At 35.1% G+C, this 26635-nt stretch overlaps 2 protein-coding genes across 2 annotated transcripts in view; both read right to left on the minus strand.

Moving 5' to 3' along the window:
- Positions 1 to 2128, minus strand: part of LOC133205471 (general transcription factor IIH subunit 2-like) — an 81202-nt gene extending 79074 nt beyond the window's left edge. The window contains exon 1 of the mRNA XM_061341294.1: positions 2120 to 2128. The gene's annotated coding sequence lies outside the window, so the exon portion shown is untranslated. The remainder of the gene's footprint in view (positions 1 to 2119) is intronic.
- On the minus strand, positions 75 to 26295 carry LOC133205468 (protein ELYS-like). The gene is made up of 39 exons (XM_061341289.1): positions 26173 to 26295; positions 25288 to 25544; positions 23438 to 23567; positions 23150 to 23290; positions 22118 to 22186; positions 21646 to 21754; positions 21409 to 21528; positions 21135 to 21219; positions 20004 to 20169; positions 19605 to 19734; positions 19376 to 19466; positions 18787 to 18880; positions 18598 to 18659; positions 18236 to 18361; positions 17937 to 18027; positions 17728 to 17817; positions 17443 to 17583; positions 17227 to 17331; positions 16828 to 16921; positions 16590 to 16710; positions 16340 to 16453; positions 16134 to 16235; positions 10652 to 10842; positions 10334 to 10428; positions 9904 to 10085; positions 7825 to 7972; positions 7597 to 7732; positions 7420 to 7488; positions 7080 to 7172; positions 6797 to 6981; positions 6332 to 6686; positions 6132 to 6244; positions 4607 to 5998; positions 4368 to 4573; positions 2396 to 3266; positions 2124 to 2162; positions 1549 to 1611; positions 1034 to 1436; positions 75 to 639 (listed from the first exon to the last, which is right to left on the minus strand). Exons 1-39 carry the CDS (start codon positions 26282 to 26284, stop codon positions 471 to 473), a joined length of 7260 nt encoding a protein of 2419 aa, XP_061197273.1. The 5' UTR covers positions 26285 to 26295; the 3' UTR covers positions 75 to 470.
- Positions 26296 to 26635: the final 340 nt, after the last annotated feature.

The following is a 26635-nucleotide window of genomic DNA, read 5'->3' on the forward strand; positions in this document are numbered from 1 at the left end:
TTCTGGTACTCAGACAACTATTTAGGCTAATAGACCTTCATTTCAAATAAAGATTTTATTTTGTTTTTATGTCTTTTATTTTTTGAAAAAGGACAACAAATATCAATTTCAAATGGCATCAATTTGTCTTCATTTTAAATTTTGCCCAGCAAAGAAAATAAATCCATAGTGCAAATCCTCCTTAACATCAACAATTGCAGCATTTCAAGTTTACAAATATATACATCCTATGAATAAGTAAACAATGATTTTTACTTTTCTGTAATTTTCTAAGATTGTGTACATAACCAATTAAACTCTGCATTCATTCCAAACAACTATGCACATTCTGAACTTACAAAAATTCTGCTTAATAAAAAGATATAATAAATGCAGTCATTTCTTCAAGAGAAAACACTGATTTAAGTACTAACAAATAAAGATATCTGTCAATTCTTTATATCTCTTGATCATTTCCCCATGCACAATTATCAAATTCTGTAAGCCTTCTTCCTCCCTCGACGAGTGTTGCGTTGTGTAGTATTGGGCTCCTCAGAGAAGCCCCGTCTGGACCTCAAACTTCGAGTCTGTACTGGCTCCTCCTCCTCCTCAGGTATTTCGGGAATCAGACTGACATCATCCACAGGGGATTCCTCTCTCCTAGCAAAACGAAAGCAAGTCTGATGTAAATCTTATAAACTTTATATGGTGTAGCTGAATATTTTTTTTAGTTGAACTTGTCTCTCTAAAGACTTGAACAACTTTGCAGTTTGAGAAAATTTTTAGCCAAGCCTCAATATTTTTGATGAGCTTGGCATGACTGAAAAAGACTTTCGACTTCACAGTTTGAGAAAGCCAAGGTCAATATTCAAACTAAGATAAATATACTACAAACAAAATTTATTTTAATGTAATCCTGGATTTGACATATCATATTGGTGATATCATAGCTCAACTGTGTGTTTACAATAAACATCCTGCATCAAATTTTCAAATTTTAATTAAAGCCTCAATACTTATTATGAGATGTGTGTATGAGCAACATTGTCCTTACTTTTTTCTCCCCCTTCTCCTAACTTTGTTAACTGGAGGATTGTCTGGAGGTTCAGAGGCCCCTCGTCTAGGCACAGCGAGTTTATCCTGAGCTTCAGGAGTCACACTTCTTGAACCTCGTAAAGACATTCTCCTTGGTATGGATATTTTTTCATGAATAGAAGGCCTGGGTGTTACCAGATCTGAAGGTAATAGTATTGGAGGAACTGTTTCAGGTGCCTGTTGACTTAATCTGATCTGTGAAGGCCTGCTTCTGGAATCTGGCTCTAAACTAAGACGACTGGATATACTGGTGCGACCATCTGGTTCTACACTAAGACGTTTGCTCAAACCCCTTGTCAGTGGTGGGGAGAAGATAAAAGAATTGGCAGCCTCAAAACTAGCTTCCAGCTCTTTCTTGGAATCTGAATGAAACAATAACCTTATACCTGTATATTTTGTTACTCAGTAAATGAACAAATACATAAAAATAGTAAGTGGAGATTTCAACCTTTCATTACTAACTAATTGTCTTACCTTCATCAATCTCTACACCCACTGGCATTGCAAACTCAAAGGACAGAGAAGCTGCATTTTCATCTGAAAAATACAATGCATATTTACTTGTATAAATATCCAATATCCATTAAAGTGTATACTCAGAGACCACAGTGCAATGATACAGTATACTGTAAACAGAGCTGCAGAACTGTAGCTCTCTGCTTGAGAAAATTCGGACAGATAAAGCAGAGAGCTACAGATCCAAGTATTGTAAAAACCTTCAATTTACGCCGCCGCTTTTTTGTCGCTCGCTTCGGCTATTATTCCTTGTATTTTATGCTTTCCTCCACTTTAAGAATTGTATCAGATAAATTGCAATATATGTTACTGTTATATTTTAGATATTTTCATGGGGTAAAATTTTGCATTTTTTTTCCCTTAAGAATTTACAAAACGTTTTGGCATGTTTACTACTGCCCCCTTTTAAAAAGCATACAAGTGGTGAGAAATTTCGCAAAACATTACTCATCGCTGAAGTTTCCCACTCTCAAACATTTCTGCATTTACAGTATATTGATAGCTTCATGCAATGAACATTCTGAGAAACTTACTTTTATTCTCATCTTCAGACATCTTGTCCTCATCAGTTTCTGTTAGATAAAAATAAATTTAATGTTTTCACTGCAATTGATCTAAGTTTATAAACTACATAAATCTTAATATGAAGATTATAATCTAAAGCACATGAACAGTGTTACTATGTCTTTCTTACAAAAGATTAAGGAAACGTTAATTTAATAGAATTTTCTGATTCAACATTACTTGTGGAGAAAAAAATTGAGAAATGAAACATATCGCTGAAGTAAAAGTAAACAAAATAAACCTTCATTATTGCTGATCCTTTCTTCACCCTCTATTCCCTGACTCTCTGGCTCTGATAATGTTTTCTCCTCTTCCTCCTTCAAACTGCCCTCCTTCTTAGTCTCTTCTGCCTCCTCCCCATCCAGCTCTTTTAAGGCCTGTTTTTTCCTTCCTCTCCTACTGGGAGTGATCTGGGTTTGAGTAAGAACTAGTACCTCTGTCACTTGTCTCTCTACAATGATTCTTGTACCATGTCTGCTTGGAGTGACAACTACATCAATCTCTGACTCCTGAACACTTATATCTGTGTCCGTCTGTTTTCTCCTGCCACGTCTGCTTGGACTAGTTGAGATTTTTGCACTCTCCACTTCAGATTCCTTATCCTCTAAGTTTGTGTCTGTCTGTTTCCTCCTGCCATGTCTGCTTGGACTAGTTGAGATTTTTGCACTATCCACTTCAGATTCCTTATCATCTAAGTCTGTGTTCGTCTGTTTCCTCCTGCCACGTCTGCTTGGAGTAGTTGAGATTTTTGCACTCTCCACTTCAGATTCCTTATCCTCTGTATCTGCTTCTGTTTGTTTCTTTCTACCATGCCTGCTTGGAGTCACAGGAGGTTCTTTAATTTCAGTTTCTGACTCCTTTTCTTGTTCGTCTGCTTCTATATGCTTTTTCCTTCCCTGTCTGCTAGGAGTGGTCACTATTCTTGTTCCTGTTGCATCTATCTCTGTTTCAGTAGTTTTGTTGACTTCATCCTGCTGCACTTGATCTTTTTTCTTAGTTCTTCTAGATGGGGTTTTTGTCTGGTGAACCTCTACCTCAGATGACTCACTGTTCAGCTGTTTCCTTCTTCCTCTCCTTGGAGTGGGGCTTACCTCCTTCTTCACCTTTTTTTCCTAAAAAAAGATGCAATAAATTTAATAGTCAATATTCACTAGATTACTGGGTTTATTATTAAATAAAAATTAGGGGAAATTATCATGTGTGAATTAATATTCTCTGTCAAAGTACTTGTGACAACACCAAAAAATTAATTTGTAGTGAAAATAACTTACATAAACATGTAAATAACAAGAGGCCCAGGGGCCACATAGCTCACCTGAGCATCCGGCTAGGAAAAAGCAGAAATCAGTCTTGAAAAGTTTTGATATAAAAGTGGTTCAAGGGAGGGGGGGGGGGGTGATTTGAACTAACTTGAATCTATACTTCATAGGGATGCTTTTGAATTATGACAAATAATGGCTTTGCTGTTCTTAAGAAGACAATTTTTATTGATAAATCATTTGTATTCCTTTTTATAACTATGATCCCCTGTTATGGCCCCTCTATATCCTGGGGGGTCATGATTTGAACAAAATTTGAATCTACATTACCCGAGGATGCTTCCATTTAAATATGACTAATTATGGCTTTGCTGTTCTTGTGAAGAAGATTTTTAAAGATTTTTCCTATATATTCCTATGTAAAACTTTTATCACCGATTGTGGCCCCATCCTACCCCCAGGGCTCATGATTTGAACAAACTTGAATCTACACTACCTTAGGATGCTTCCATATAAGTTTCATATTTTCAAGCACAGTAGTTCTTGAGATTTTTAAATGATGCCATTAATTTTTCACAAATTCATAATTATCTCCCCTTGGAAGAAGGCGTGGCCCTTCATTTGAACAAACTTAAATCCCGTTTACCCAAGGATACTTTGTGGCAAGTTTGATTGAAATTGGCACAGTGGTTCTTGAGAAGAAGATGAAAATGTGACAAGTTAATGACGACGACAGACAACGGACAAATTTCGATCAGAAAAGCTCACTTGAGCCTTCGGCTCAGGTAAGCTAATAAGAAGAATATGGCTGTAAAACCACAAATTCAAATTGGAGCAAAAAAGCTCTTTGTTAGAAACACTGAAAATAAATATGATTCATATTAACTGTACACATGCATAGTAAAGTTTTTAATTGCAACATTACTTATCTTGTGTTTGAAATTCATGTTTTACCTCTTTTGATTTTGGAGATGTACTTCTTTCTCTGGAGGAGGAATTTGCTGCTTTTCCCCTGGTCCTTCTTGATCTGACAGAGGTCTCTAGTATACTGTCTTGTGAGGGTGAGAGTGATTTTTTACCTCTGAGTCTGGAGGAATGTCTGGTGGGTGTGACGGGCACTTCTGCAACAGGAGATTTCGACTTTGAGCCTCCTCTTCTAGCTGATTGTCTGACTGATTTTTCAACAACAACACTAGAAGATGTATCTTGTGAAAAAGATTCTGATGTTTTCCTGGTGGAATGTCTTGAAGGAGTGACCTTGCTCTTGTTGACAACCTTTTCTTGTGATTTTGACCTGGATCTAGAGCGACTTTTGGCAGTTTTCTGTGAGGGCGATACACTTGAAGATTCAGATTTAGATCCTTTCCTATATTTTGTAGAGGGCGATCTACTTGATGACTTGTGTTCTTTTGTCTGAGCTGTTGACACATTTTGTTTCCTTGACCTTCCTCTTCTTGACTTGTGTTCTTTATCCTCACTCTCTGATTCTTCATTTTCAGGCTGTGTACCAGAGTCTGGAATATCTTCTGAAACCTCACTCTCCATTTCTTCCTGTTCTGTAGAAAATTCCTTCTCTGAATCTGACTTTTTTGCAGTTTTCCTGGAAGGGGTTCTACGTGTTCTTTTTGATACAGACATAGACACATCTTTTTTATTGTCTTTTTCACCAGGAGATTTTTTTGTCCTACCATCTGTTGATTCATTCAGAAAAGATCCATCTGCTTTTTTGGAAAATTTGGAGGGCTTCCTTCCAAGAAGTTTTTGTTCAGAGGGTGGAGATTTTAAACTAAATTTAAACTTCTGAGATCTTAGATTTCCTCTACGCGCCTTAGATTCCTTTTTCATGTTAACTTCATCATCTGGGGAAACGTCTAATTTTCCATTCATTGAAGAAAACACTTCATTATTATCAGTTCTCACTTCCGATGTACTATCTGCTTCAGCTGTCTTGCTGAAATCAAAGCTAGTACCTCCATTTTTATATCCAGGTGAATCCACCTGTACAGGTGGTGAAAAAGTAAACTGATGCTTTGATCGTAAACGTTGGAAAGCCCTTTTCTCTACTAATGGCACATCATCTGTACTTGCTGGTGGAGCGAAAGCATACGTTGGTATGTTGTCTACAGAACTGTCAGCTGCAGACACAAGAGTTCTGTCTTTAACTTGTTCCATTGTCATACTAACTTCTTCACCAGATTGATCAGGAACATTATCTTCTTCCCCATCCTCATCCATAGTAAGGTCAATCTCGATGGGTTCCTTCACTTCTGTGGTAGTGCTAACTTCCTCTTCTGAAGTCTTTACAGTTTCTATATCACTGAACAATGCCGTCCTTTCCTGTGACAGTTTGACAGTGGGAGACCTGCAGACTGAACCGATGTTCAGTTTCTTTGGACTGGCTTTATGTGGGGAGTTTTTCAGCTGAGTGAACCTCCCTTTGGGGAAGTTTGTCATTATAATGGTAGGTGACACCTCCCCAATCTTTGAGGCAGCTGGTTCCACATCCTTCGGTGATGATCTAATGGCACTGATCTCACTGGGATATGGCACAGCTGGAGAGTGGAAAGATCCATCTTCTTCCATTTCTGTAATGTAAAATACTTACATGTATGTTTGGTCATTGTATTAACTTTATTATATGAATATCATTTTCTAGACATTTCATTTCCATATCTACTGATCTATGAAATTACTGCTCAATACTTAAATAAAGTGTACCTATGTCTTCTCCTTGGACTTTGTTTTTTGTGGTTTCCTCATCTGATATACTTGTTCTCGGAGTGCGGTTCACCTTGTCCAGTTTTGAGCGGTTCTTAGGGGACATAGAAATGCTGCAAAGTTAACAAAAATAAAAATAATGTTCTGCACTTTAAATCCTTACATAATGAATTTCAAACAATGATAAAATAAACCCATACTTTTCCGGAGTTGGACTACGGTCTTTCACAGGTCGGACGGGGGATCTAGCCAGGGCTGACTTGACTTTAATTGGTGATCTTGGGGTACTAATTGATTCCCTAGCACCACCATCTGAGAAGCGTAGTTTTTTGGGAGATGGAACAGGAGAAACTCTCCTAAGAATTGGAGGTTCCAGTTCAGCAGACCCTTCATCATCTTCCATGGCAAATCTCAATTTTTTTGGTGTTCCATGAACTGAATCGGAATTCACCAGTAGCGAAACTTTTGGAGAAGTAGGCTTGCTTGGTTTAGGAGAAACAGTCATGGACTCTCCACTGAAGCCCAATTTTTGGGATGGAGGTGCCGTGGACAGATCTTGAATCAAAACATAAAACTTATTTTGGAGAACTTTCAGTAATATAATCAAGACTTTTTCTATGATGAATACCTTCTATAAACAAAAAAATAAATGCTTCATGACATACCTTTGTTGCTTGTATCTGGTGACAGTAATTGGGAGGAGCTGTTTATAAGGTTGCGGACTTTCAAGATAGACTGAGGAGTTGGGACAGATGACAATGATCGAACAGATTTTCTTGGAGTTTTTCGTTCCACTTTTGGGGTTTGCAAGAGTTTTAATGCAGAAGCTCCTTGAACCCTCATTTTAGATCTATAAAATAATATGACATTTAATGTTTTCCTTCAAAATAAAGACAATCAATTGCAACTCTATATGGTTAATCAAAGAGGTTTACATGTTCTTCATACCTGATGGGGGTAAGACCACTTGCATTTAAGCTGAGACTGGTATTCTGCCAGGCTGTTGTATTAATTTCTGGGTAAACCACAGCAGTAGTTTTTCTGAAACAAGAAATTTGATCTTCATTAAAAGAAAAACAGGTAAACTGCAATATTTTGCAAGCAGCAAAATTATTGTAAAATGATACCCCAGTGTCCAGATATCTGAGTTGAGACCCATTGTTCAAAGTTTCATAGGCAAAACAATGACAAAACAAAAACAAAACATTGGCAAAACAAAGATAAAACAATTTGCTTTAATTGTCAAACACAGCATACTTCCCACTGTCAGAGATTAACAATCACTTACAACGTCTCATTCACTCTTGGTGTAAGAGGAGTTCCAAAGACAGCATTTCTAGATATTCTTTCAGGGGTTCTACAAAACAGATGAAATTTAGTCATACGGTATTACTACTTATATTAATAATTTCAACCTGCTGCAAGTTTGGACATCATAATCTGACTCTATCTGTGCTAAACCTACCTGTCAGAGGTGTCCATTTTTTCATCAGTCTCCATTTCTTCCACATGGTTCATTACATCTGCATACAGAGAGGACCGCGACTGCATATTATAGTTTCTCTTTGTGACTTTAGTAGACAAAGGCTGGGGTCTCTTGACTTAAAAAAAGTAAGGATATTTTGAATTTAATATTTTTGATAAAGAAGGTTTTAAACAAGTTCAGATCCCAACAAAACTGCAGTTTTCATACCCTCTCTCCTTGATGATGGTGGCTTCCTTTGGCAATGATAACTCTCCCAAACGAGTTTCCTCTGCACACTCGTTAAAACCGACATGAAACCATCAACAATAGCATTTCTGGCTGTGGCTCTTTCTCTGGCTTTTGCACTTGCATCAATCTTAAAAAAAGAATTATCATAAACTAGAGGCACTGTGAGCACTGAGCTCACAAAATGATACCCTACGCTCTTATGTAATAGCAGAGTCTATGTTTTGCTATGGGAAACCCCAAATATCTTAACAATTGAAATGTAAAATAGGAGATGCACTATGTAATAAAGATTCTGTGGTCTGATATTCAGTGGTATAGGAGGAGTTGCAGATAAGAGATTACTCCCAATATTATCAAAAGAATGGCAGAGTCCATGTTTTGTTATGGGAAACCGAAAAAATGTGATCGAAACATAAAAAAGGAGATGCACAATGCTACTCTGTAATATAGATTTCCTGAAATTTCATTAAATTGCATTCTTTGCAATAAATGATGGCTACACCCAAGTGTAATGGACAGGCAGACATATGGACAGACACCCCTATCACTATATCCATATGCATATATAAATATGTAAAACAAACGTGTCTTACATGCACCTTCCATCACATAGGAAACAGAGGTCTGAATTATTTTTTGTTGTCAATCTTAATGATACTGTTCTAGAATTCTCAGGGATCGACATTAACGGTTGTCCGATTGCCCGGGACAAGTAAATTCTTAGTTCGGGCAAGTGAAATTGTCGACATACTTGTCCGATCGGGCAAGTGAATTTTTCTCATACAAATGTACATATTTAGTTTACATTAATTTATAAATAAAACAATAGATTGAACACTTGATTCCCCCCCCCACACCTGACTGACAATGTTCTCAATCGAAATTTCTTGGTAGCGTTTCTGGATTATACCGTTCATTTAAAAAATCGAGTTCGTTATTTTCTTTCGTAGTAAATACGCTCTACGTCTAACAAATTTTGTGAACTTCTTATTTATTTATTTATTTATTTATTTATTCACGCACAGAATATAAGTACGTTGTAACACGATGTATCCTGATCACGATAAGAGGTACTAAGTATGTTTCGTAGCAACTATCTTCCTTCAGCGTTGCTTCACAGTTATCTCTGAGAATCACGAATCGCAAAATGATCCTACCGCAAATAATTTTCAAAAATATGAATTTTATTAAAAGGAAACGGAGGGTTATTGCTGTATGGCAGTGTGTGTTAACAGGTTATATTTACAGCGATATACGTTTTTGTACAATTTTTTTCAGGTATCTCAAAATGCCAAATTGACAGTAGTGTATTTCGTCACATTTTTTTTTTCTTTCCATAACATTTACAGTAATTAATAATTTTTTTCTTAACTTCTATCCTAATTTTGGGCAACCAAGTTTTCCATTCGGACAAGTCAAAGTTTGAGATCACTTGCCCGAAGGGCAAGTGAATCTGAAAGTTAATGTCTATCCCTGATTCTATAAGGTTTCTTACAATTACATCCTATATCGGTCTCAAGCACAAAAACAAAGAGCTATAATAACATATTTTTGAGTTAGCTCACAAAATTATACCTCTGGATTTTTTTTTTTAAAATTTTAAAAAAAAATTTTTTTTTTAAGGGCTGTATCTAATTTTTCTTGCTTACAAAGCTATGAACCATACTAGAATTATACATTTTTTTCTGCCAGTGACCTTGAACTTGCCTACATGACTTTGGATCAAGGTCATGACAAACCCTCAGGTCATCAGTAATCTTTGTGTGAAGTATAAATTTCCAATTATTCAATAGTTTTACATTAGAAATGAACAGACCAAACATGTATTTTACTTTTACAAGTGTTTTTACTACCAGTGACCTTAAACTTGTCTAAATAACCTTGAGTTGAGGTCATGACACAACCTCAAGTCATAAGCAATCTCTGGGTAAAGATCTGTCTTTCTGCATTACAAAGTTATGGTCTGGACACAATTGCAAGGACAGGCAGACAAGGTGTGTCCTATATACCCCCACCAAAACTGGTGTGCAAAGGTATAACAAATGCCTATGGATTTACCATCACAGTTTGTTTAAGTTTCTCGTTGAGTCTGATGGCCTCTACATAACAAGCCCTCTGTAAATAGTGTAGTATGAGGATCTCCTGGCAGTACTGGTCACTGCTGGTGGTCAGAAACTGGACAAGGGTTTCTTCCTCCTGACTGGTCATTGGTAGCTGTAGAAGTTGATCCACCCTCTTAGCTTTAAAACATAAGTAGAATTCACTCAAGGTCAAGGATGAGAAACTTACATTTATCTTAAATACATGTATTTTCACAACTACCATTATCAATTCGAAAAAGTATTTAAAATTAAATTGCTTTTCTCAACACTTCTTACAAAGATTAATGTTGCATTTCCTTTTGGGAAACTGTGAACCACATTTCCTTTTGGGAAACTGTGAACTACCTTTGGCAAATAAATGTTTAACAGGGACATTATCTATTTACTTTTTTGACAGGCCTGGAAAATGTGTTGCAGTAAATCCCAAGCATGTGTTTGATCCTGACATGATCTCTGGTACTCCAGTGCTTCAGCTGTTAACCTGAACAAAGTGAAATGAGTGATATACCAATCTTGATTATTCAATAACATATCATAAAAATAGAATTTCTAGAAACACACTTACCTACTAACAAGAAGTATTGTTAACTTTAGCTACTAGCAAGAAGTACTGTTCACTTAGCTACTTACCTACTAGCCAGAAGTACTGTTAACTTTAGCTACTTACCTACTAGCCAGAAGTACTGTTAACTTAAGCTACTTACCCACTAGCAAGAAGTACTGTTAACTTTAATTTCACTTCTTCTGGAGTAGACAAGGAAGGCTGGACAGTTGCGAGATAACGAGCAGCCATTTTACTTTCTCCTTGGTACAACAGGGACTTTACAATTCGCTGATGCTGCCACCTGCCGAAGTCCATAGTCACCAGAGGGTCCAGAATCAGGGACATGGACTCCTAGTGAAAGAGATGTTTGACACAAGTTTTAATATTTACACATCTGTTTTGCTATTCCTTACATTAAGTCAGCTTGTTAGCATTATAATAGAAAACTAGTAGACTAATTGTTCACAGAACAATTAGAGGTCTTTCCACCTTCTTTAAATTTCATATATTCTTCATATTTAACTCTCTACTGTTTATTTTTATACAAGAGAAACCAGAAATGGCTTGAAAAATGGAAAAAATGAAAAATTTAAAAATTTTGAAATGACCTTGACCTTTGACCTTGAATAAATATTAAAGGTCAAAGGTCAAGGGTTACATTGCACTTGACCCCATGCTTCTACGACTTTTAGTTTTAAAGTTATAAGGTTTAATAGTAAGCACGAAGACGTTAAAGGGCAATAACTCATATAAGGGGTCATCGGATCCTTTGGCATTGAATAGATTGCAGTTGTGTCTAAAGACCCTGACGACTTTAGTGTAGATTTCGTGTCTCTGCGGTTTACGGTTTTGGAGAAGTAGCGATAACAAGGTTTTTCGCACAAGGGGCAATAACTTTCAAAGGGGTTAAGCTTAGGGGACAAGAATGAAATCTTTGAAATAGATTTAAGAGTACATATTAATGATGCAAAGACAGATAGTATATGTTGAAAGACAAACGAGTTGTAGAAAGAGCTTATTTTCTCATTTTTGGAATGACCTTGACCTTTGACCTTTACTTATATTTTAAGGTCAAAGGTCAATGAAACATATACAGTTGGTCCCATGTCTCTACAACTTATCGTTTTGAAAATTTTTAATTATTCGTAAACATCAAAAACTTTCAGGGGCAATAACTCATAAAAGGGGTCAACGAATACTTTCGCAATGAAAAGATTGAAGAGTCCTCTCAATTATTCCAAGACATTGGTAAAGGTTTCGTACCTCTACAGTTTACGGTTTCGAAGGAGTAGCGATAACAAGGTTTTTCGTACAAGGGGCAAGAACTCCGAAAGGGGTCATAGGTCATACTCGTTGGGTAGTTTTTCGAAATAACTTTTGATGTCGAGTATCATGAACTATAAAGTTTTTCGTTAAGTCTTTCGATTCAAAAGGCCGTAGCGGAAAAATAATAATAATAATAATAACTAGGAGACTAATTGTTCTCGAACAATTAGAGGTCTTTCCACCTTCTTTAAATTTCATATATTCTTCACATTTAACTCTCTACTGTTTATTTTTATACAAGAGAAACCAGAAATGGCTTGAGAGATGGAAAAAATTAAAATTTTAAAAATTTGGAAATGACCTTGACCTTTGACCTTGAACAAATATTCAAGGTCAAAGGTCAAGGGTCACATTGCACTTTACCCCATCCTTCTACGACTTTTAGTTTTAAAATTATAAGGTTTAATAGTAAGCGCAAAGACGTTAAAGGGCAATAACTCATATAAGGGGTCAGCAGATCCTTTTGCACTAATAGACTGAAGTTGTGTCTAAAGACCCTGAAGACATTAGTGAAGGTTGGATGTCTCTACCATCTACGGATTCGGAGGAGTAGCGATAACAAGGTTTTTCGCACAAGGGGCAATAACTTTCAAAGGCGTTAAGCTTAGGGGACAAGAATGAAATCTTTGGGATAGATTTAAGAGTACATATTAATGATGCAAAGACCAATAGTATATATTGAAAGACAAAAGAGCTGTAAAAAGAGCTTAATTTCTCATTTTTGGAATGACCTTGACCTTTGACCTTTACATATATTTTTAGGTCAAAGGTCAATGAATCTTATGCAGTTGGTCCCATGTCTCTACGACTTATCGTTTTGAAAATTTTTCATTATTCATAAATATCAAAGACTTTCAGGGGCAATAACTCATAAAAGGGGTGCACGAATACTTTCGCAATGAAAAGATTGAAGAGTCCCCTCAATTAGTCGAAGACATTGGTGAAGGTTCCATACCTCTACGGTTTACGGTTTCGAAGGAGTAGCAATAACAAGGTTTTATTGCGAAAGGGGTTGTAACTCCTTAAGAGGTCAAAGTTCATACACGCAGGGTCAACTACAAAAATCTTTCAAAGAGTACATTCTTATGGACTATAAATCTTTTTGATATATCTTGAAACATAGAATCACATCAGGGGGTGGAAAAATAATAATAATAATAATAATAATAACTAGTAGACTAATTGTTCTCGAACAATTAGAGGTCTTTCCACCTTCTTTAAATTTCATATATTTTTCATATTTTACTCTCTGAAGTTAATTTTTATAGAAAAAGAATCCATAAATGGCTTGAAAGATAGAAAAAATGAAAATTTAAAAATTTTGAAATGACCTTGACCTTTGACCTTGAACAAATATTCAAGGTCAAAGGTCAAGGGTCACATTGCACTTGACCCCATGCTTCTATAACTTTTAGTTTTAAAGTTATAAGGTTTAATAGTAAGCGCAGAGACATTTAAGGGGGATAACTCATATAAGGGGTCATCGGATACTTTCGCACTGATAGATTGAAGTTGTGCCTAAAGACCCTGAAGACATTGGTGAAGGTTTTGTGTCTCTACGGTTTACGGTTTCGGAGGAGTAGTGATAACAAGGTTTTCAGTGAAAGGGGCAATAACTTTTAAAAGGGTAAATCTTAGGGGACAAGTATGAAATCTTTGAAATAGTTTTAAGAGGACATATTAAAGATGCAAAGAGATTTAGTATATAATGAAAGATAAAAGAGATATAAAAAGAGCTTAATTTCTCAAATTTTGAATGACCTTGACCTTTGACCTTGAAAAAAATTTCAAGATCTGAGGTCAAAGAATCTAATGCAGTTGGTTCCATGTCTGTACGACTTATCGTTTTTAAAATTTTTCATTATTTGTAAACTTCATAAACTTTCAGGGGCAATAACTCATTGAAGGGGTCGACAAATCATTTCGCAATGAATAGATTGAAAAGTCCTCTCAAGTAGTCAAAGACATTGGTGAAGGTTCTGTATCTCTACGATTTACGGTTTTGAAGGAGTAGCGATAACAAGCTATTCTTGCGAAAGGGGCAATAACTTTGTAAGAGGTCATAGGTCAAACATGTTGGGTCGTTTTTCGGAATAACTTTTAATATCCAGTATCATGAACTATAAAGTTTTTTGATAAGTCTTGCGGTTTCAAAAGTCCGGGAAGAAAAAGAATAATAATAATAATAATAATAATAAACATAAGCATTTCAAGAGGTCTTTCCACAGAAAGGTGGAAAGACCTAATAATAATAAACAGAAGAATATCAATAGGTCTTTCCACAGAAAGGTGGAAAGACCTAACTAGAAACTCATTGCGAGCAATGAGAGGTCTTCCGTCCGATTTTGAAAATAAAAACGAAAATTCAAGCTGAAAAAGAGATAAAAGAAATTCAGACACTCTGGAGATTTAACTCTAGTCGTCAGCGTGAAAATCCAACGTGCTAACCATTTACCATTCACTTTTTTACATCACTTCCGGTCACGACCGGAAATACCGAAAGTAACGGCGATACAAGATTTTCTCACGATTCAAATAAACTGATGACTGACCATCAGTCCAGAAAGTTTTAGACCTTAGTCGTTTACTGTCGTTGCCGAGCAATATTGTGAGATCAAATTCTAATTTTGAGGACAGGTAAACACGAGACCGGAAGTGAATTTTAAAAAAAATCTCTGACTTTTCTCTAGACATTTGCAGTATATACAACATACATAAAGTCATTTCAAGTACTTTATCGATGAGCAATATTTATGAGAAAGTTAAATATCAAAATAAAGTAGTTTATCTCCTAGAACCGGAAGTTGACGTTTTTATTTCCGGTGGAATCTAACATATTTCAAAACAGCGAAAGAGATGCAATAAAGTGATGCAAGCATTAATTTAAAAAAGAAAAGTTAGTTTTTTTTAGATTTCTTTGATCACTTACTGTGACAAGCGGAAGTGACGACTGACGCGTTTAACCCAAATGGTTTTGCCTACACCTCAAGGTCTATTACTCATAAAAGATTGGTGTTTTATTCTTTTACCTGGTTTTGAGATCTCGCTCAGACAACTTCACATTTTGAGGACAGGAAGACATGCGACCGGAAGTGAATTTTTGAAAGATATTTAAGGTTACTCTAGACATTTGCAGTCTGAATAACATATTTAAAATTCATTTCAAATACTTTATCTAGAAAAAATATTGATGGGAAAGTAAAATACTCAAATTATGTAGTTTTTCTCTTATAACCAGAAGTTGTCATTTTTGTTTCCGGTGGGACCAACATCTTTCGAATCTGTGAAAAAGATGCAATGAAGTGATGCAATTTTTACTTAAAAAAAGAAAAATTGAAATTTTCGATTTCTTGGATCACTTCCTGTGACGACCGGAAGTGACGGCCGACGCTCTGAACCCAATTGGTTTTGCCTACATCTTAAGGTCTGATGCTCATATAAGTTTGGTGTCCTAATCTCTCACCGTTTCCGAGATCTTGCTCAGACAACTTCTCATTTTGAGGACAGGAAAACACGCGACCGGAAGTGAATTTTACAAATATAATTAATGTTACTCTAGATATTTGCAGTCTAAATAACATATGTAAAATTCATTTCAAATACCTTATCTACAAAGGATATTAATGGGAAAGAAAAATACTCAAATTATGTAGTTTTTCTCTTATAACCGGAAGTTGACGTTTTTGTTTCCGGTGGGACCAACATATTTCGAAGCTACGAAAGAGATGCAATAATGTTGTGTAGGATTTGATTTGAAAATGCAAAGTTGAAATTTTACGATTTCTTTGATCACTTCCGTAAGCGACCGGAAGTGCCGACGACGAACGAAAAGGTGATTCTGTTCACCTATAAGTCATGCCCTATACTCTCTTACAAGTCTCCAGTTCATATCTTTTACCATTTTTGCAAAAAAGGGGCGACAAAATTTCATTTTAAAATCAGGAAATTGTCCATAACTTGGCACCGGAAGCGAATTTTCAAAATTCCTCCAAGATGTATCAAGTTCCTATAAATGCGCATAATTCCTGAAAATTTCATAGAAAACCACTGAATAGTTGCTGAGAAATCGCGTGCACAAAATTTAGGAAAAAAAATAAGAATAATAATAATAATCATAATAATAAAAAGAAACAGTAGAATCACTATAAGGTCTTCCGTGAAGACGGAAGACCTTAATAAACAGAAGCATTTCAAGAGGTCTTTCCACAGAAAGGTGGAAAGACCTAAATACAGTATTTAGGAGCATCTCTTATGGCAATTTTTTTTTTCATAAAACGAGGCTTATATTGAAAAATAACTTTTATCTTTTTACTCACCTGGAAGTCCTTGTGATCCAGGAGCCAAAATCCTTGGACCTGCTTCACAACAGTATATGGAATCCCAAATTTCCTAGAGAATTTTTGGACTTGTGATGCCAACTACAAAATTAGAGAATTTCAAATTGAAATATGTGTCTGTTCATGCAGAAAGGGTATTCAAAAACTGTGTATTATTTGCTTCAGAAGAGACACTAGTGAGCTACCTTATCATGGGTGGCAGGATCTGCTAGAGACACCATGTCCAAAAGAGAGTACAGAACCATGGAATGTTTGTCCATCAGAGAAATGTCATCCAGAAGGTAGATACTCAACAAAGCCTATTAAAAATGTGTGTCTTCTTAATAGATCATACAATGATTATTCATTGCTCATGGTTATTACAGTAAATATTCATCTGTTAACAGCCTTTAAAATGGCTGGTCACTCACAAGTTTCAGGAATTTAGCAACTTACATGCAGAGTATTGGGAGGATACATCCCAGTTCCTCCCTCGCTGTACCAGAGGTTCCGCACCTTCTCTCCCATCTGCTCTCCCATCCCATCAATCATCAAAACATCTGTCAATCCTATAGAGCTGTCAAATGGAAACACAAGTCACTTATTTTGGCAAAGGCGAGGAAGAAAGGAGCAAAAAAACAACTGTGATTCAGGACTAAATTTTCCCTGGAAATTTGATCTGCTTTAGACAAACCTGTCCAGTTTTTGGATTTCCTGCCTTTTCTGTGTGTAGGACTGGATGAGAAATCCAGCTGGGTACTTGTACTGCTGATCATTCTCCTCCTCCTCTATAATATAAATTATCAACAGTTATATATAGGGACATGTACTTACTGAGTTTTTAGAATATAATAATTCCCTTATATATGTATTTCAGGTGATTTTATAGCATTTATCCCCAAGACATAATTGTGTGTTGGGTACAGAAGTAGGCATATCTTTTATACTGATGAGAAGAAGAAGTAAAGTTCTCATAGAATAGCAATAAAATACTCTATATGGTGCTAATATTAACACTTTAACTATAAATGTAAGATCATCATAATTGAACATACAACAATGCTATGAATAGAATATACAATCATTTTCTAACCATCTTTATTTGGAAGGAGTCCCATGTTGTAAAACCAAATAACCATCTGCAAATGCTGCTGTATAAACGTAACAACAGACAACTTATCCTGCAAGTCACCAATACCTGCGAAAATAATATACAGTTTTACTAATGTATGAGGTGTGACTAAAACTGTATATACATTTGTAATTACTTTAAGAACATTAGAAGACAGTAATTTTGTCAAAAGCTAACCCTCTTCAGTGCTGGGTGCTGACTGGGTGATAAGAGCCTTGATAATGGCTTCAATACTACCCAATCTCTGATTGGATTGGTACAGAGTCTGTACGGCTCGCCTGTCTAGTGGAATTCCAGAAAAGTCGTACAAAGTCACACCTGAAAAGATTGTTCAAGATATCTCAAATTTTGAATTCATTTAAGATTGATGGAATATGTGTAAGTTGAACAAAAATTAAAAAGAAAAAAACTTTATAGTCATTACAAAACCTGTATAATATGGAGAGGAAATAAACTACTTACAAGAGTTATCAATGTTGTTCTTGATCTCAGCAACTCGATTCCAAACCCAATCCAAGAGGAACTTCAGAGTACAGCCAACATGCACAAACTCTGTAGAAAATGTATTTGGTACATATACACATACAGGTACTTCAACAACTATTAAACAAATACTTCAACAACTATTAAACAAATCTTGGAAAATAGATGAATCAATGTTACAAATGTACCTCCTGGGGCCCATTCCTGGACACACTTGATAATGAAAGACAGCATGTGGTAGTTAAGAGCCATAGTCAGTAAGGATTCCTTCATTTGCACCTACAAAGCATAAGGAAACTTTACATGGTTTCCACTTCACACTACACATTAACATCATATAAAAGCAACACTTCCTTTAACCACAGACTGTCACTACAAAATAACTTTCCACTTCAATGTCCAATCTATAAACTTCCTTAAACAAAATCAGTATCTTTGTTTTGATATTTATTTTCTTTTAGACATTTTCTTTTCTAGCAAAACTTACAGGGGTGGGATTGCTGGCAGTGGAGTCCAGAGGCCTGGGCAACAGTCCCACAACTATACACAAGTTGTACAGTTCCTTAGGATTTAAAAGTATTGAGGGTCCCACTTTTTGCATTGTAGCCATTACCTTAAAAAATTAAACTATGAGAGTGACAATATTAATTCATAACAAACTTACTACAATTATCTAAAGCATATATCTATTTCCCATTTAAATTCTGCATCAATCCTATCCACATACAATAAGTAAAGCATGTTTAAATAAACTAACAAATCTTGAATAGAAAAATCATACATGAATTTTCATACATAATGAAAAGACAGAAATCCAAGTTTTGTCTGGAATTCTTTGATCCTATTTACCTGCCGTTGGGTCCCAAGATAGTGTGCTTTCACTACCCCTTCATCCACAACACACAATGCATCTAAAATAAACAATCAATGCTATTAGTGCCAGTATATACTCAACTATTTTCTCTAAGTTGTAAATAGTTACGATTTTCCTCCAAAGAATAAAGTTGAGGCAAAATTTTACAGTCTCATTAGCCTTACTAAATGCAAGTGCAGAAGGATAAAAGTGTTGTTCTGGTGGCATGAGGGAGGTGTTGGTAAATCGACTCAGCTTATCCACTGATAGGTACACAGCCTACAAAAATCATACAAGTCCTGCACAAAAGTAATAATCAACTTAGGAAAAAAGTAACATCAAGGATGTGACAAGTTTTGTATGTACACCACCATTGTTTACCACTGCCAAAATGTAAGATCCTCTCCCATTCTGGCCATGGTTGAATGAGGAGAAGCAAATACTTCATAGATCATAAAAATACTGACCAATGCATGTAAAGCATAGTTGGAAAATGTCCTTTGATGCAACCTTTTTATAGCCAATGGCAGTTTATGTAACATTTATGTAACATTAACTGTGTATTGTTGGTTGAAATTACAAAATAAACAAATTATTTCCATGGGTTTAACATGACGTCACAAAACAGAGGTGTGATTATTTAACATTACAATACTTTATGTGAGCAAGCAGTCTCCAGTAGAAGAGAGCTACACCGTATATACGGACTCCCCTCTGTGGCTTGAGATGATGATGTATGCATCCCAATACTTTAAGGTTCAAAAGTTTACATACCAGAACAGATCCTTGCTCAGACTGCTCCGCAATCTCATCCAGACTTAGAAAGGAAAAGTAAGAACAAGTGTCCATAGGCCCTGATGCTGCTCTGTAAAATAATGTAATTAACTAACGTTACACACATCTGAAATTTTAACTTGAAGTACATTTGTACAGCCATATGGAGAGTGAAAAGCTAAACCTTCACAACAGAGACAGTTCAGGCTCCATACTGTAGGAACTTTACCTGACAGTATAGGGCATCTGAGCATGGTACCAGCGATTCATGTCAAATATTGCCATGTGTGATGTCTGTTTGGATCCATCAGAACACTCCCACACAAAAACACTCAAACTTAGATCTGGACCATGTAAACCTGTCAAAATACAGAACTTAACATTAAAGAGAACAGATAGTATATGCCCTCGACATCTTGAAAACTATTTAACTTATAAAAAGTATACTAGGAAGAATTTTTCTACATGGGACCAAAAAAATTGTTTTCATAAGATCAAGAACTTTCAGACATTTCGACATGACAATGGAAAAAAATTGGAATCAGGCCATGCTTTCAGATTTAGAAAAAAGTGTCATATGTATTTGTTCTTTTAAAATACACAGCTTAAAATATCAATTCAGTCTTACTTTCTTCAAATGATTCCTCTTCATTCAGTTTTGAGGGTGGCTTGTAACATGGATCTTGTAATGTATAGCATGTGATGATCCGACTTGACACACAGGGTTTAAGGCTAGGATTCAAAGGAGATGCCACCAGTTCAAGGTCAAACCTCAGACTAACTGAGGTCAGGTCCTGTAAATTGAGAATACTGTTAAAGCTCTTTCTCAAGAAAAATTCATCTGTGTCATTTTCTTGCAAAATAACCTGTAGGAAAACCAATTAATGTTTCAATATCTTGATTTTGATTTAATCTAAATGCAGGGCTTGTTACTAACTTTTTATGTCACCAGTCCAGCTGCACTGATAGGGAATATTTTTGTCCGCCGCAATTTTTTTAAAAGAAATTACTAACCACCTTTTCTATTATTCATACATGTACTAATAGAAAATTCAACATGCTTTTTCTACAACATAAATTTTTTAAATCTCCCCTTACTCAATTAGGGCATGTTTTCCAGTTTTGTGAGAGATATTGGTGTGTAAATCGACATGTTACTTAGGCATATTTCACAAAGCATGCTAGCGCTTCATGAAAAATATAACTACATGCAAGTCTGTGTGCTTCACACACCAATAATTCACACAAAACTAAAAAACATTCCTTATATTTGCATTTTACATGTTTAAAAGCAGCAAAAATACATGTACACTCAATGTTTGAATTTTTCTCTGCCCTACATGTTATATTTTTATTAACATCTCTGTAGTCTCTTTGTGATGTCAATTTAGCGTGAGTTTCTCTGTGTATATTTCTAGGCATGAGTACACACAAAAATGACATTCAAATCAACATTTAGTTGGTATAGTAGAAAAACATAGCAAATGTAAATATTGGAATTTAAATTCAATCAGCCTGCAGAAGAGTGTAAAATGTAGAATTCCAAATATAAAGGTTTTTTTTTCAAATCAAAGTTTAAAAAAATTAACCAGTCCAGTCAGACTGGTTGAGGCAAATATCAGTCAGTCTGCCAAATTTTATTCAGATACAGACTGACAGGCATGCATAATTTTAAGCCCTGTAAATGAATGTTCATTTTAAGGTCTTAAATATCAAATACTGAAATCAAACTCAATTTCTACAGAGTTTTTGATCTCACCTCGTAGAAAGCTCCATAGTTGCTGTACAAAGTCTTTCTGTTGTATGCCAATTGGTATAAAGAAATTCCTGCCAAACTATCATCTCTACAATGCATAAGATCAAATAGTTCTTAGCAAATACAAATTGAAGAATATTAACTACTGAACTTAAATCATTTGAAATATTATAGATGTACAGCTTTGAAAAATAAATGCAATTCTATGTTTATGGGTAAAAAAAGCATAAATTTGTGGTCATAATGCATATTATGTAATAGGTACACATTCACATACTGATGATCGCCAGTACTTCTTGTGACCCAGATGTAGCTAAAATTCTTGGGATCATTCTCTGGTTCCTGGTAAGCTACATGTGTGATGGGGACCATCTCTCCATCTAATCTGCTGCTGTACCTATAGAAGGATTAAAACCCCCCATAGAATGTCATATACTAGAATGCATACATTTACAAATTAAGACTTTGTCCATTAATATACCCAGAGAATGAGATTTCAAAAAATCAGACTTACTCAAGTACCGGGACATGAAGTTTCCAGATTTGATAACAACCAAAGCTAAAACCCACAAATAGACTGCCAATTTGTTGGATATACTGCAAGCAGCTGACATGTATAGCATCTAAGTCAAGATAAAAACAAGGTGAATGAATACATTATTTGGTAGGAACAATTCAATATTCTATTGAATATTACTACTACAAATATTTATTAAGAGTAAATACTGTACTTATAAGAACTCTTTGACATATTATACGAAGCAATTTCACATAAACAGCAATAAACGTAGCGCTCTCAAAATTTAGTGTTATTTTCCTCATTAACTCTTTGGTATAATCATGAATAAGCACATTTGAAGCCAAGCTTCTGTATGTATTTGTTTTAATCATATATTACCGTGTACTTGAATAAGCAGCACAAAATGTGCTAAAATATCATAACTGCTAAAATAACTATGTTTACAGTAATAGTTGTAATATTGAACCTGTGTTAAACGTCTTCATTACAGTTCCATCACATTTTCTGTATTTGTATCCATGTCCTTGTGCTTCTTCTGGGAAAAAAGAAAAATCAAGCCCCACTTTAATTCGGGGTATTCATTGATGCACATACTTGATTTTCCCCTTATTCCTCCATAAACAGTCGAGGAACCAATCTCGCACATACATGGGACCTTCTGAAGATTTATTAGTAAGTTATGAACAGTACTCTCACTATCATTCAACTAAATAGGCTATCTTATTTCGAAGGTCTACAGTGACAGCGTCTTTTGCTATTGCCAGTAGCTGTTTGTCCGTATGTTTTGTTCTACCCGGGGACCCGATCAAAAAGTTTCCGCTTAGAAAACTCCCATTTCACTTGTATACTAAAGATCTAGTGATATTTTTATATATTTTTTCTTCTGTAGTCATTTAAAGTTCTTAGGTCGTCATTACTATATCTAAATCAAACTGAACTGCTCTCCGGTGTGCTGTAACGTCACCAAACGTCGCCATTTTTCTTGTGTTGCGTTCACTACTTTCCCATTTCAAATGCTCGGGAAACTGCCAAATATTTAGCAAATGTCTCGATATTTTACAAAAGACAAAATAATAGATAGTGGATTAAAAATAGGATAATTTTTAACCCAACCTTATCTATTTAATACTTTTATTTCAAAATAATACTCGTCTATTTGCCAAGAATCCCTGGTTTTTTGATCGTGCGCCGTAGGACAGTACCCTGTGCACATTCAAGCACAATAAAATCTTTATTTTTGTCTATATTTTATCAAAAAAATTAAGATGCACTTAAATATGATGAATAAACATTTGCTGAAAATTTCAGCTTAGTGCGCCCATTATTTTTCAAGAAAAACGCTTTGTCCACGATTTTACTGGACAACCCTCGTACATGTTTACCAATAAACTGAATATTAAAACTTTCAAGTTGTTGCTTTGTTTTGTTATTTTTCATAAAAGAGCACACAGCACACACTTTGGACAGTGCTGAGAAAACAAATTAAACTCTAACTGACCATCTAGGACCATACAGAGGTTCTGGGACCTTGACATGGCCTGCACTCTCCTCTGTTCTGTGTCACGTGAGCGGGGGGATAACATCTGGAGCTTGTTAGGTTTTATCTCATCAGATTCCATGTCATCATCCAGGCACATGTCTGCAAATGTGTATCTTGTATCATTATAATGATTACATTGCACTTAATTCTTCCTTTTTTCAAAACAATGAAATCTTGTAGAAACAATGCTGAAATTAAGCAAAATAATAAATTTCACAAGTTTACAATATATCTTGTTAATGTTACCTATCAGATACACGATGCCACCATTAGTTCCCACTGCAACGATGCCATAGAAATACCGCAAGTGTGCACTTAGTGCCCAGACAGGGCTTTCATCTCCACCAGTGTTTGTAATTGGATCTAATGATGAAATCTGCAAGAGTAACAATGCTAAAATGAATTTAGATAATTTCCCAATGCCTGTCATACCATATATTACTTTTCCATTTTCTCCTTATACGATAAAATACATATGAGTAATGGTTAACATTTTTTTATAGGGGTGCAACGATACACTAACCTCACAATACAATACGTATCACAGTATTCAGTTCACGATATGATACGTATCACGATACATGACAAGGTTAAAAAGTCTTTCAAGTTTGTCATCATATTTTTTTTTAACTTGACAGGTTTATATAAAATGTTCATATTTTTCAATAATAATTAAAATAAAATTTTGTTAACTTGAATTGGATTGTTAGGTAGATCTTGGAGTTTTGACAATATTCTAAACCAATGATGAACATTTACAGGGAACTACGGGGACCTTTCCTAGTAATCTTCCTTTTAAAGTGGAATGAAAAGGGAAGACAATTACTCTTTTATTCCTTTTATTTACTTAGAAAACCAGTGGTCATATTTCTCGTGTTAACAAGTTTTAGTCAACAAGACAGTGAATTTTGATCGAAATACACGTGATGAAATATCATTTATTACCAAAGAATACGTTTAGATCTAAAGGGTTTATCATTTGTCTTAACATCTATAACTTATAATCACATTAAGTCCTTCTCCGTGTTAAATCTGATGTCTGTAAGATGCTGGAGATGAGTTAATGCGGTATCCGGCAACCTCACGTTTTGCGCGGAAGCCATTTTGAAATTGTAAAAAAAGGAAACAAAATGGACGATTCGGATAATTCTGGACCAATTGAACCGAACCGCGACATCAGTTTAGCGTATCGTGAATTGAACCGTGGAAAAATATACCGCGATATACCATCAAACGGTTTATCGTTGCACCCTGATTTTTTTAATATATATATTCTTCCATCTCTGATCATGTTAAGAAATTAAAAAAGGCATATTTTTGATGTCCCAAGGGATTGATTTAACTTAAAAATGTAATGTTTGCGCTTCGAACAGGAAATTTCAAACCTACCTTTTTGTTTTTTAAAAGGGAAAAATATACATGTATATGGACAATTTAAATACATTGGGGAAATTCTCAAAACTTTTGAGCAGAATATACATGAGGAAAGTCTGTATTTGGCTACAATTTCTAAGAAGATAAATGTTGACCAATAACTTAACATTGTAAATATAAAGAAATATTAATGCTGTTTTTCTTTTGTTTCATTATTATTAGGGCTGCGCAATAATATCGATATTCTGGTATATTGCGATTTGTTAACAAAAAATATGTATTGCGATATGTTTTTCCAGTACCGATATACGAGCAAAATGATTGGGTTTTAGATTTATGAAGTAAGATTTGAAATTTAAGATGTTAGAGACGTTTTCAATCGTACCTAACAGTACAGGTTTCTGTTGTATGGTTGCATTTCATTGCCAAACTGTAGTGAAATTAACTAGAACTTTTTTGTTACAACGTATTTATAAAAGTTTTATACACTCTGTTTATAAATGGAGGTTAATAAAATAAGAAAAGAGCATTTTAACTGTTATTAAAAATATTGCAATACATATCGCAATACAGTTCCAAATATCGCAATACGAAATTTTCAATCGGTACCCAGCCCTAGTTATTACCACAATTTATCACTATTTACCCAGTTATCATGGTTATTATTAATGTTATACTTTTGAAAGGTAAAAATCCCCTTAAACTGATTTTGTTTCAATAACCTTTTGTGGGATCTCTATGGTCCTGGTAATTTTTGAAAGGTGAATATCAAGAACGCACAGAAGACCACATGGTGATGAATAACAAACTCCGACCAACAGTTTACGATTGCTTCCATAATGGTATTCCTTTACACACGTTATGTAGGCTTGAGGGTCGCAGATGATCTCACCAAATTTCCAAGATGACAGACACTGGCTTGTTCTTACATCCATCACCTCAAGAACAGCCTCTCTTACAAGCCAACATATTGATCCATCTGAAATATTTATGGGATTTTAGTCATTTAATACAGAGTGACTCCAAAAAATCCTGAGATCAATAAATTTACTAAATTTTGAGGTTAAATTTTAGAGGCAATTAATATTGAAATGCTCTGTGTCTCAGGACAAGCCCTCACCACAGTTATAATACAGAATATGTCCCATATTGTTGCAATGTAGCAAATTGGAGTGGATCCACTTTGCTCCGAAATGATTTTGAAGAATAAAAAGGAATTGCACTGAAAATAACTACCAAATTAATCACAACAAACCTTTCTGAGCTAGTATATGCCTTTTACCCTGAAAAATAATCCACATAAAGATGAAAATTCAACTCATTTTCTCAACGTTTTTCCTCGCTTTGAGTTTACACGCCATGTTGACATTCGGAACTCTCTGGATTTTCGTAGTAAATGAGTAGGTCAGAGTGATCTGCCCCTGTTAATTTTGCTACATTACTAACACAGGAACAAATTCTATCGTTAAACCAGGTCTTTAGGAAAATATCATTTTAACGATAGAATGTTCTATTCAGGTTTAGTACTACACTGAAAAAATAAATTTAAGGATGAGTATCAAATCACATGGCATGCACTAACTCAAGATTGCAGAAATAATAATTACCCTTTGAAACCCCTGCAAAAGCAACATCACTTTGACCAAATGCTTCTGATGTGGAAGTTCCAGCAAATGGTTTTATTGTGGAAACAGTGTGTGGGGTCGTTCCTGGCCTCATGCCTTCTGTCTTTCAAAATACCGGTACCCAGTTCTTTCAGTTTGTTATGTATGCACAAGCTTTAAAAGCAAACAAAAAATACTTATTATTACTTGTAAAGACAATTTAAAGGCAATATGGGATGACTATATTAGTTGCAAAATTTGAACAGAGAAAATTCGAGATAAATGCCATCTGTTGGTATCAATTTCTTCGTTTGCAAACAACTGTAAATGAAATCAAACAATAATCTTACATGTAAATTAAGTAGTTTTGAAAAGATATAATGATAAAATGTGTGTTAGCATATTGTTAAAGACTTAAAAATTACTGTTGCTCTTTGAAACTTATTCAGTAACCGCCATCTTTAAA

The sequence above is a fragment of the Saccostrea echinata genome, unplaced genomic scaffold, assembly GCF_033153115.1.
Source record: "Saccostrea echinata isolate AGI-Se365-2 ecotype Australia unplaced genomic scaffold, CSIRO_AGI_Sech_v1 ptg000054l, whole genome shotgun sequence".
NCBI classification, from domain to species: domain Eukaryota; kingdom Metazoa; phylum Mollusca; class Bivalvia; order Ostreida; family Ostreidae; genus Saccostrea; species Saccostrea echinata.

Coding starts and splice junctions, on each gene's coding strand:
- LOC133205468 (XM_061341289.1), bottom strand. CDS start 26,284: ATGAGGCCAGGAACGACCCCACACACTGTTTCCACAATAAAACCATTT. Junction 3,267..4,367: donor CATCTCCAAAATCAAAAGAG/GTAAAACATGAA, acceptor ATCTTTTTTTAG/GAAAAAAAGGTGAAGAAGGA. Junction 1,612..2,123: donor GTCTGAAGATGAGAATAAAA/GTAAGTTTCTCA, acceptor TGTATTTTTCAG/ATGAAAATGCAGCTTCTCTG.